An 11,084-nucleotide genomic window follows, 5' to 3' on the forward strand; every position below is an offset into this window, starting at 1 on the left:
GGTCTCTGGATGCTCAGAGCTCACTTTGCTGCTGCTCTCCTCTTAGTGATGGTCTTATCAGCCCAATAGCTGTCCAAGCCCTTCCTTCCCCCTTCCTTAAGCCCCCTCTTTTCCCAAAGAGGGTGAATAAACCCTAGTGGTCAGACATCATTTACCTTGCCAGCCTCACTCAACTTATTCCAAACTAGCATTTCTCCTAATGCTACTTTTACTCTGATATTATTAAGGAATTTTGCAAATAGTGAACGTTCATTCACCCACTGTTATGATCATCCTCCATGGGTTAAGTGGGAGAGCTCCCATCAGAGTACCCTCGTTAGAACCTAGACAAATCCCATTTTTTCTCCCTGTTGGAATCATTTCCCTTTGTTGCCTTCAGACTTTGCTCCTTTAGCATCTCTCATTCTTCCTGAAGCACTTGATTCCATGGATCCTATTTGTTATTTCTCTGGTGCCTTTGAAAACTGCCTTCCCCAAGTCTAGGGTCCCTATGCCCAGATTTCCTCTCCTGCAACACAAACTCTAGGAGGCAATGGTCACTTACTGACAAGTCCTCATCATTTCAAGACAGCTGGTGAGTCACATCAGATGCAAGACGGTGCAACAGTCAGCAGGACTTGAGTATGAAGGCTGAATCAGGCTCACTAGCTATGGGACCCTGAGCAAGTCAATTCACCACCTTTATTCTCAGTTTCCTCATCTGTTATATTAGGATAATAACAGCACCCACCTCCCAGGGTAGTTTTGAGGACCTAACGAGCTAACATCTATGATGCATAAAAAGGTGCTATGTGAATGCTTACAGTTATCCATTAGCTAACAGATCGAAAACAAAATACCTTCCAGACATTCGTTGTCACCGTCCTTCCTATGTGGAGATGCCCATGGCTACACAGAGAGCCAGAGTCACACAACTACCATCTCCAGGAAGCTTTGCCTCCCTACTGCAGCCCCAGACATTCTTGGCTACTGAACTCACACTCAGACACCCAGATAAACAACTGCTCTCTGTTCATACCTAAACCTCGTTTTTATAGCTTCCATCCAATGCTCCAAACTGTCGGTCCTTTTGGACTCTGACTCCCCAACATTAGAGCTCCCCTTTCCTAAAAGAGCTCACTGCAGCCACTATGAGCTGTTGTACATCTCTACATTTCTCCTAGTCATTAACAAAAATGTGAAACTCACCACAAGGAACCATGCATTAAATGCCACCCTCTGTTCACAATGGGCCCTGCCTGCATCCATGTCCCTCGAGGATGCCTGACTTCACATCCTGGGCTACCTTCTAAGATGTATGCCACTGTCATGCCCCCACCCCACCCCCAAACATCAGGTGAAGGGTCAAAGCTCAGGGCTTGCAATTAAGTCACCTGACTCAGTACCAAGAGTCTTGCTACACACCACAGCTACCTTCAACAGTCATGTAGCCAGTTCAATAAATCCAAGGAAGCTTTGTGTCCAGGATGGCCTGCTCATGAGGCCAGGATGGCTTCTTTTCTCCATGCTCTCTCTAAGGATGCCATCTAGAGATTAACAAACTGAACCCACCTCATGTCTGCAGAAGACAAAATCTCTTCTTTTCCTTTATTGTAAAAACAGGAACATTACCCCCTTCCCCCCAGGCCTGAGAAGCTGCCACCTACAATCTTTCAGACGTCCCAACTGCTAGGCAGAGAGTTCTTGCAGAGGTAGAGGGTACTCTCCAACTGTCTTCTTAGCCCTGTCATCAGCCCAAACACTAGGAGGTGGGCTGGCCCTCTGTCCTGTCCTCCTGACCAGTATTTTGCCCCTTCTCAAGAACCCTATGAGCTTTCCTGAGTTTGGACACCATCATACTGGTGCTGGCTAGCTCATTTCCATCTTCTAGACAGGTTTTAAAAATCTAAGCTGTCCAGGAAGCACACTGGGCATCACTTTCTTGGGGACTCCAAAAACCTTCCCCAGCAAGGTTCCAATCCAGCTGGTTCCTGTTACCTCCTTTCTTGCTCCCTGCTGCCATATGGGTAGTAACTCTAGCTGTACCCTCCTTCCCACCAGATAGTCCTAAGCATTCCCTAAAGGTCCTCACAGGGGCTATCTCCTATAGGGACTCTGTCCTGATCCTTTCCTCCTGAAGCAATAATAGATTCACCTACTCATAAACTATAACCCCCAGCAGAATGTGAGCTCCTTGGCAGAAGGAATGGCTTGGTCTAGCCTTGGGGTCCTTAGGACTCAGCCCTGGACCTGCTATACTGCAGACTGTTAATAAGCATTTGCTGAATTGAACTGAATTGAAAACTGCTTTGGGAGTCCTTAAGATAAACCATCACCCATGCCTTCTCTGGTCATCTTGGAGTCAAGTGTAGATCTTAAGGTAAACTTCCCATGGGAGGCCTGTTTGTTAGTTTTTGATTTCTCAGCAAAATCACTTTCTTTCCCAGAAATACAATCTTATGTAGACTACATTAATACTCCCAGTAGGTTTCTGCAGTTTGGGGATAAGAACAACCTTGAAGTTGGCTTGCATTTGGAAGCCAGGGAGGGAGGGGTTGGCCATGGCTGTTAAAACCATAACCTGCACATTCCCTGGGATGAGCCAAGTATGCCCACCCTGCAAACAAAATTTTGGATTTTAAAAGGATCTTGCTGAGTTCTCAGACAACTCTGAGCTGGCCATGCTCTACAAATGGGCATCTTTAAAGCTCCCCCTTGGTCAGTTTCTTCTTCATTTTCAAAAGCACATAACTCAGAACAAGGAGTTTTCCTTAGGTCTAGATCCAGTGAGAAACATATGTCAGCCTTGGAGAAGGATTAAGACTTAGAGTGAGGGACCTGAGGACATTTCCTAAGGTCCTGAAGGTTTAGAGGAAGCATTAAGGGCTTGGGCCTAGGGAAGACCTCAAAGAGGCCTCCCAAGAAAGGGCAAAGAGTGGTGAGGGCAACTTACTGGGGTGGTAGAGCCAGGTGGGATATAGAAGAGGGGAACTCCACTTTTGGTGCTGTCAGGAAGTGTGAAATGCTCTGGGACAGAGGAGAAAGCTTGGAGGTGTGCCAGCATCTGGTCTGTCTGGTTAATGCTACAATAGAAAAGGCAACAGAATGAGCCCATATCTCTCCCCCAAACAATAGGTCATATCCAAGGCATCAACACAGCAGATATGGTAGCTGGCTAGATGTGGCCCCAGAGGGAGAAGAGGCTCAGGAAACAGCCTAAGTACTGCCCTGATCTCACCCTGACACTCCTAGTCTCTCTACCCTAGAAAACTAACCCTGACTTCTTTTGCAGAGCTGACCCCAGGCAGGCCCTAAAGTTACTTTGCTCCTTCCAAAGATATCACTGATGATTTAATTCACAATGGCAGCGGCCTTTTCTTCTCCATCTTCATTCTCCTTGACTTCTCCACAGCCTTTGACACTGCTGATTACTCTATCCTCCTTGGTCGGCCCTTCTCTCTGGGTTTTCTGAATATACTCTCTCCTGGGTCTCCTCCTATCTACCTCCACAGGCTCCTTTGCTACATCCTCCTTCAGATCTTGCTCTCTAACCATAGGGGCCTTACTGGCAATCTCTCATCTCCAACTGCCTTTCAGGCATCTCCAGGCATCTCCAAATGGCTGTCCAGGAGACATCTTAATCTCAATATGTCCAAAACAACTCATGATCTGTGATGTGGAGGACATTAACCACCTTGTTCTTCAAACAAGACCCTCCGTGTGCTAACTCCAGGCACTGTAGCTGGACTGTCTGGACTGCTCTCCCTCCTCATCTCCACCTCTTGACTACCCTGGCTTACTTCAAGTCTCAGCTGAAGTCCCACCTTCTACAGAAAGCCTCTCCTGATCCCCTTAATTCTAGTGCCTTCCTTCTGTTGACTATTTTCTACATATCCTGTCTAGGTCTTGTTTGGACAGTTATTTGCATGTTGTCTCCCCTGTTAAACTGTGAGCTCCTGGGGGCAGGATCTGACCTTTGCTGCAGTACCTGGCACACAGTTGGCACTTAACAAATGTTTCCTGACTGCATTCCAGATGAGGGGGATGGTCAGAGGAATTGTAAGATGGGAGATCAGATCAAGGGCTGGCCAGGGTTACTTTAGGGAGGGTCTCATGGAACCCCAAAAGAACTCACCTCTGCAAAGTGTTCCAGAAGCGGCGGATGACATGAGTTCGATAGAGGGAGCGGATAGGCTGCCGCAGGGCACAGGAAACATCATGCAGGATATCATAGCCTCCCTCCATGGTCACCTCCACCCATGTCCCCCGAGGCCCTGAGCTCTCCAGGGGCCAGGGGGCCAAGGCCACATACTCGATCCTCATGTTGTGTTTCCAGAGGAGCACCAGCTTTACCTCCAAGTGGGAGCCCCCTTTGTGGGAGGGGAGTCAGAGGAGCAGTCAGAAGGGAAGGGTTCAGAAACTCCCTCCCACCCACCCACTCAGGCCCTCTTTATGCTGAGCTCTATAGCATGGTCCAATTCAGATCCGGAGTCCTCCCCTAACCCACTCCTCTCCTGGATAGGATGACTAGCAGACACAGGAGAGCTAGCAGGACTCCCACCTTTGGCCAAGCTGACCTCACGGACACTGTAGCCTTCCCTCAGTCGTACAGACACAGTGCTGACCAGGTCAGCGGGCACCTCCTTCTCAGCGTGCTTTTTCCGCCGCAGTGCCAGGGCAGGGTTACTGCTGGCTGATACCAGATGTTCATTAAACAGCCGGTGCTGGGAACCTGGGGAAGAGGAAGGACAAGGAATCAGGGGTGATGGGGCTCCCTTGAGTCAGTCCTTCCCTCAGTCTTGTCCATCCCCTCCTTACCACAGTAATACTCGGGATTCAAGGCCTCCCCACTGCGCAGGAAAGAGTACAAGAGAAATGCCCGGTGGTAGACAGTCAATCCCAGGTTGCCAGGCTCAGGCTCAGGACACGTGGAGAGGTAGGAACCAAAAGTCGCCATGGCCATGAATTTCATTAGCTCCACATTAGGCACGTGACCAAAGCTGCAGTCATAAGAGTACACGCCCCCCACCTAGGGAGAGGCAGGGGTTAGGCTGGGGGAGGGGGGCAGGTTTCGGGATAAGGAGTCTGAGGGGAGAGGCCATAAGGAGGCTTTTTCCATGCTGCACATGGAAGAGCTCTCTCAGTCCCCACATATGGAATAGGAGGCTTTGTGAGGCAGTGATTCTGAGGCTGGAAGCCACTTACAAGAGACATTGGGGATTGAGCTGATGTCCTGGGTAGGGGACTAGATAAGAGAGGCCAGGAGCACTGAGGGGGGCCCTGAAAATGCACTTCAGGTCAAGTCACTCCCAGACCCACAAGCCTGGGGCACCTCCACCTACCTCACCAGCCTCCTAAATGATATACCTGCACAAAGGAACACGCAACCGTGCTACTGCGGAGCTGGTTCAGCAGTGTCTCACACACGGCAACATCTGGGACACTGGTCACCCCATCCGTGATCACAATGATGCCTGGGTGAGAGGCAGTAGTCAGGCAGGCCTCCTCAAGTGGCCAGGCCAACCTCTCACCTTCTTAAGATGTAGTAGGTCAGCCTTCAAGCCAAGCTCAGCTTCTGAGACTCCCCCTTCACCAGACCCCCAGAGCCTCAGAGCAGGTCCACCGATCCTGACCAACAAGCCTTTATTGCCCTTCAGGTACCCAGGCTGTGTCCCCTGGGTACACAGACACTTCCTCTGGTGCCCCTGTTCTGGGAGGACCTGTGCTCCCCTCCTCTGCCTTCCCATCTCATCCCATTCGTCCCCTGAATTCCACTAACCAGCACTGGAGTTAGAAGGCAGGAGCTGCAGAGCTAGGATGCCTTGACGGATCATACTGATGAGGCCAACATCGGCTGTCACCATGGAGACTGCTGCTGAGCTTGGGGGCCGGTCTTGGCCCAAAAGGGATGCCTCTACCTAAGCCCAAGCCACCAAGACACAATTTTACTGTTCCTTTCTTATATAAACAATAGCCCGACCTGATGGCTCAGTCCTAACCAATCAAGCCCCCTCTCCAGTCTTCTCACTACCACTAGCAGACTGACATCATGCCCCAAGGGTGCAGAGGTGCCCAGCCTGTACCCAGAGGGTACAGAAGTGTTTAGACTTACCCTGGGGGCCCAGACTGTGTTCACATGTTTGAGTTGGCCTCAGGAGCCCATGTCTCAATTATGCCCCTGGGGCACCAAGGTGGCCAGCCTCAGCCCACATACCTGGCTCCGGGGCTCATACTGTTGCTGAAGGGTAGCAGCCACCTTGTTCTCGAAGACACAGAGTTGGGCATACACCTGCTGTAAGAAGGCTTCTCGGCGAGATGGTTCCAAGAGATAGCCCTGAACCAATACCTGGGAGGGAGGGAAGGGGCTATAGAATCCCAGTATCTCAGGACCTCAAAACAAGGCTCATCCTTTCTCAACTGAATGAATCTTCCCCTTGAAAACAGCTCTGATGTCCCCTGGAAATCTTCACTAACCATGTCCAGTTCCACCCACCATCCTCCTAGGATCTAGATCCTTCCCCATACTGGCTGCCTTTCACTAGACTCTCTCCAGTTCATCCATGTCCTTATTGAAATGTATCCCAAATGAGGTCAGAATGCCCTCCAGGGCTGCAAAGAAGAAGCAACTGGACCTTAAGCAAAGAAGACATGGGTTCAAATCTGATCTTACATGATTCCTGGCTATGTCCCTTACCCTGTTTGCCTCAGGTTCCTCATAGGATCGTAACAGCCCTTATCTCCTACGGGTGTTGTGAGGATCAAACAAGTTAATATTTTTAAAACATGCAGCACAAGTAGTGCCTGGCACATCATTATATAAAAACTTGTATTCTCTCTCTAGGGATTAGAGGGAATGTTCAGAGGCTGTGCTAGAATTTCCTTCCAGACATTTACTAACATCAGATGGTTCTGAAGAGGCCATATGCAAATGTCTTCACCTCTCTAAGCCTCAGTTTCCCCATGGGCGAAAAAGGACCATAACACCTGGAGTTCCTCCTTCCCAACATGAGTCTCAAGAGAGCACTCCACTCCTAAATCACGAAATCACTTGATCTGTCTCAGAAATCACAGTCACTCTCGTAGTATACCATACTCTGGGTCCTTGGGCTTGAGGCCTGCCCTAAGACCTCCCTCTTGGTCCCTTGTATTTTGTATTTCCGGAAATAACAATAACAAAACAATAAAAGTCACGTTTGTCACACAGTTATGTATGTAGAAAATAAACCATCCTTTATTCTGAACTTGGCAACAAATACAACAAGCCTTTGGACATACAAAGGAGAAGATAACGAGGGCTGTCCATGAAACTTCAACTCTCTGAAGAGACTGGGATTGATTTTGCATCTACTTTGATACAGATATGTCTCACCATTACTCCCTGAGCACCAAAGAGAACAAGGACTATGGAACTAGGTCTTGGTGTCCTCAGTGCCTGGAATGCAATAGGTACTTAGTAAACGTGTGATAAGTGATTACTTTGAACATAGGCAAGGGATTCAGAAGGAAAAAGCAGGTTTGGGAAATGAGCAGCTGATTAACAAGATGGTGGCCCAGAAAAGGATTTCAATTCACAAGCTATAGCTCCTGGCAAGAGGCCAGTGTCTTTCCTTGAAAAGGAACGTGTAGAGAGAAAATGGGTCATCTCTGTCTTTCAAGCAAACAAAGCAGCTATCATTAAGAAGATGGTGAGTGAGCCAAAGAAAGTCCAAGGCAGAAACCATTGAGCCAGCCCCAACCCTGGCATGCATGGCCCTTGAGACAGCAACACAGAAATGCAAGAATAAGGGCAGAGAAAGCACAATGTCCTAGAATGTCTTTTGCTGGACAGCAGTTTGGGGGGAGGAGGGGGAGTGCAGGTGATGCCCATGACTACAGTGTAGCTTGGGGACAGAGGATATGGGTGGAGTCAAGAACTCAGATGATCATCATATATGTGAGGAAAGCTCAGAGGCAGAGAAGACACTGGTAGAGAGTATCTGGGTGAAGAACAGGGCCAGGTAGCAGCAATCTGGTCACAGGAGGGGACAACGGACTGCCAGGACAGAGAGAGGAAACAAATATAGGCCTAGCCCAGAAGTTCTCATCACCTAGAAGGCAAAGGAATCACTACCTGGGGAAACAGATCCTGAGTCTGACTCTCACCCAATCTATGTGTTTGGAGTCAGAGGACCTGAGGATGAGTAAAGGAATACAAATGCTACTTCCTCCCACTTATGTGACCTTAAATATGTCATTGTCCCAATCTGGGCCTTAGCTTTCTTCTAGTTAGATCTAGTGACAAGCAAATTGTAGTGAATGGCCACTTGGATCTGTGCCAGAAAAGGAAGAGAAGATCAGAAATTGTCTGATATGCTCCTAGATTTTAAGTGAATCCTGTTCAAAGAGAAAATTTAATAAAGGAAGTCAGCCTATAAGAATCAAAAGAACAAAATTCTGAAATACACAGGAAAAAAAACAAAGAGAATGAATAGAGAAAAGTGTCTGTTTGAAGAAGCAATATGGCTTCACAGGGAGCTTATCCAGCAAATAAGATTTTTAAACATACCATGTAAGACAGAAGCAGGGGCAGTGAACAAAGAATGTGGCAAAGTCACAAGAGAATGCAAGAATTGGAGATGGCAGGAACCTCAGCAGCCCACCACACTCCTGTCCAGTGGCCAGACAAACCTCTGCTTGCAGACCTCTAAGGAAGGGGAGCTCACCCCTGCTGAGGCAGCCTTTTGCACTGGGGAACAGTTCTTATGGTGAGTTTGTCCTGACATTGAGCCCCTAAATATGTCCTTAAGGGTCAAACAGTTCAAGTCCATCCTCCACAAGCTGGACAGCAGCCCTTCAACAACCAGGACACCCACACCCACATAGCATCAGCGGGGACAAAATCTTGCTCATCTTTTTTTAAAACTGCAGAAGGGAAGCACAGGAAAAAGCAGTTAAACAGTGTGAATGAAAAAGATCTGGGGGTCCTGGTGGGTTGTCAGTTCACAACGGAAGCACCTGAAGCTAAATCAAAGTTAGTCTGAGCTAAGAAGGGAGGTTCACAGCTAGCATTCAGGACTGGGCACCATATCTGAGGAAGGCTGTAACAAGGAGGAAAGAGATCAAGGCAGGACTTATTCCCCTTGGTTTAGAAAGAATCAGGGGTACATTTACCCTAAAGCAAGTCAGGAGAATTACTCTACTTGGCCCCCAAAAGGCAAAAACAGGAGCAAAATTTCCAGGAGTAGAATTTCACTTGATGTCCAGAAGACCTTACACTTGGTACCTGGCCAGACTCCTCAGCTGAAGTGGCTTGCCAAGGTCAACAATGACCTCCTAATGGCCAAATCCAACATCTTGGCTACTTTAAACCCTGAGTAGGTCCTCTTCCCCCATTTCTGTCTGATCCCTTCTGCTCAGTCTCCATGGCAGCATCTTCCTCCAGGTTTCACCCTGGACCAAGTCCTCTTCACTCCCTACATTCTGTCCCTGGTGACTTCATCAGCCCCCCTGGATTTCCCTCTCATTTCTACACCAATGAGCCTCAAAAGCTCCATCTCTTTTGGGCTCCAGTCCCCTATCTTTACCTGGACATTCTACAGGCCTCTCAAACATTATCTAGGCCACCACTACTAACAACCATTCTTCCCTACTTGCCTATCTCACCCAGGTCAACTCTCCTCTTCCAAAACAGTCATAACCTCAGTCTTCCTCAACTCCCCATTCTCCCTCTTCCCTATATATGACCAAGTCATGTTAATTCTCCCCTTGCACTCCTCACATGTGTTCCCTTATCTACCTTCACAAAACAAACCCTGTATTCTAACAGCCTCCTCTTTCCTTCCTGTCTTCAGTCTCTCCTTTTCTCATTCACCTTCCTCACAGTAGCCAAAGCAATACTCCTCAATTGCCTGTTACTCTCTTGTTTAACTTCAATTCCACCTTCATGCCTGTTCTCCTTACTGTATCCCAGAATCCCCACAATGGGAGACCTTTCCCCGTTGGATATCCCTGATGGCTCTTGACAAAATCAAACTCCTATTTGGCATTTAGAGTCCTTCACAAACTGGTTTCAGTTAATGTTTTCTCAAGATTAACTCCACATGATGCCCATACACAAGAATTCATTGTCTATCTCCCATCTCCATGCCTTTGCTCAGTCTTTGACTTACACTGAGAATGCTCTTCTTTCTGACCTCTGTCTTTTGGAACATCCCAACTCTCCTCACTGTGTTCATGAACTACTCCTGCTCTCCCTGCATGCACAAAGAACCTGGCCCCCAGTAGTGCTTAATAAATTAATAAATGCTTGATAGGGCAGGCTCTCCTCTCCTCACTGGACAGCAACTTGTCCAGAAGGCTGAAGGAAATCTTATTCATATCTGGGTTGGCTCTGATGCTTCTGAGGCCTCTTGAATTCTCAGATTCCCTAATTTGGGAAGCGGCAGGGGGGCACGAGATTCCATGGTACAGTAAGGAGATTGGCATAACAAAATGGGTGTGAAGTTGAGGCATGGGGTAGGGAGGCATGACCACGCAAGCTCAGGCAGAAAACAAAACATGATAACAAGCTTTTAAAACGCAGAATTTAGAATCTGGTGCTTTAATGTTAGAAAGGGGCTGGAACCATGTCAGTTCATGTGCTCTCACAACCACTCTTTGAAGTCTGCCTTGTTCTTAACCACATTTAAAGGCAAAGCCGTGGGGCTTGAGAGAATGAGGTAGCTGCCAAGGTCACCCAGCTAAGCTCATTCTGCACTTGGGCTTAGGGGACTACAAAAGTGCTAAAACCCCCATGCTTAAGTGCTCCATGGACTCAGTCAGGAAAATCTAGGTTCACATCCCACCTCAGACTCTCAGCAGCTAAACTATGGTGCCAAGGGGTGGGGTGGGGTGGAGGAGTGGATAGTCTTGAGGGGCCCTTCCATCCATACCTGGTGGGACTGTAGACCAATGATGGAGGAATATGCCTGGATGGTGACATAGATCTCTGGCTGGAAAGTGATGGAGGAACCGGGGACTTGGAAGGGCCGTAGCAGCCCCTCCAGGCATCGGGAAAGAGCCCTGAACACTTCATCAAAGAGAATTTCCCCAGTGGAGTCATCCTGGGGAGGAGGGGAAAGAGATCA

General features: G+C 48.3%; 1 protein-coding gene across 7 annotated transcripts in view; it reads right to left on the reverse strand.

Annotated features, from left to right (window-relative positions):
- Positions 1-11,084, reverse strand: part of SZT2 (SZT2 subunit of KICSTOR complex) — a 75,548-nt gene that overhangs the window by 63,613 nt on the left and 851 nt on the right. For all 7 annotated transcript variants that reach the window (XR_008916057.1, XM_056815303.1, XM_056815301.1 and 4 more), the window contains exons 4-11: positions 10,890-11,060; positions 6,194-6,325; positions 5,759-5,897; positions 5,347-5,453; positions 4,798-5,008; positions 4,541-4,711; positions 4,115-4,349; positions 2,933-3,062 (exon numbers count right to left, since the gene is read on the reverse strand). Coding sequence is in view for 6 of the 7 variants with exons in the window: in XM_056815303.1 (XP_056671281.1) it covers positions 2,933-3,062; positions 4,115-4,349; positions 4,541-4,711; positions 4,798-5,008; positions 5,347-5,453; positions 5,759-5,897; positions 6,194-6,325; positions 10,890-11,060 (1,296 nt within the window). In the remaining variant the exon portion in view is untranslated. The remainder of the gene's footprint in view (positions 1-2,932; positions 3,063-4,114; positions 4,350-4,540; positions 4,712-4,797; positions 5,009-5,346; positions 5,454-5,758; positions 5,898-6,193; positions 6,326-10,889; positions 11,061-11,084) is intronic.

The sequence above is a fragment of the Monodelphis domestica genome, chromosome 2, assembly GCF_027887165.1.
Source record: "Monodelphis domestica isolate mMonDom1 chromosome 2, mMonDom1.pri, whole genome shotgun sequence".
NCBI lineage: Eukaryota > Metazoa > Chordata > Mammalia > Didelphimorphia > Didelphidae > Monodelphis > Monodelphis domestica.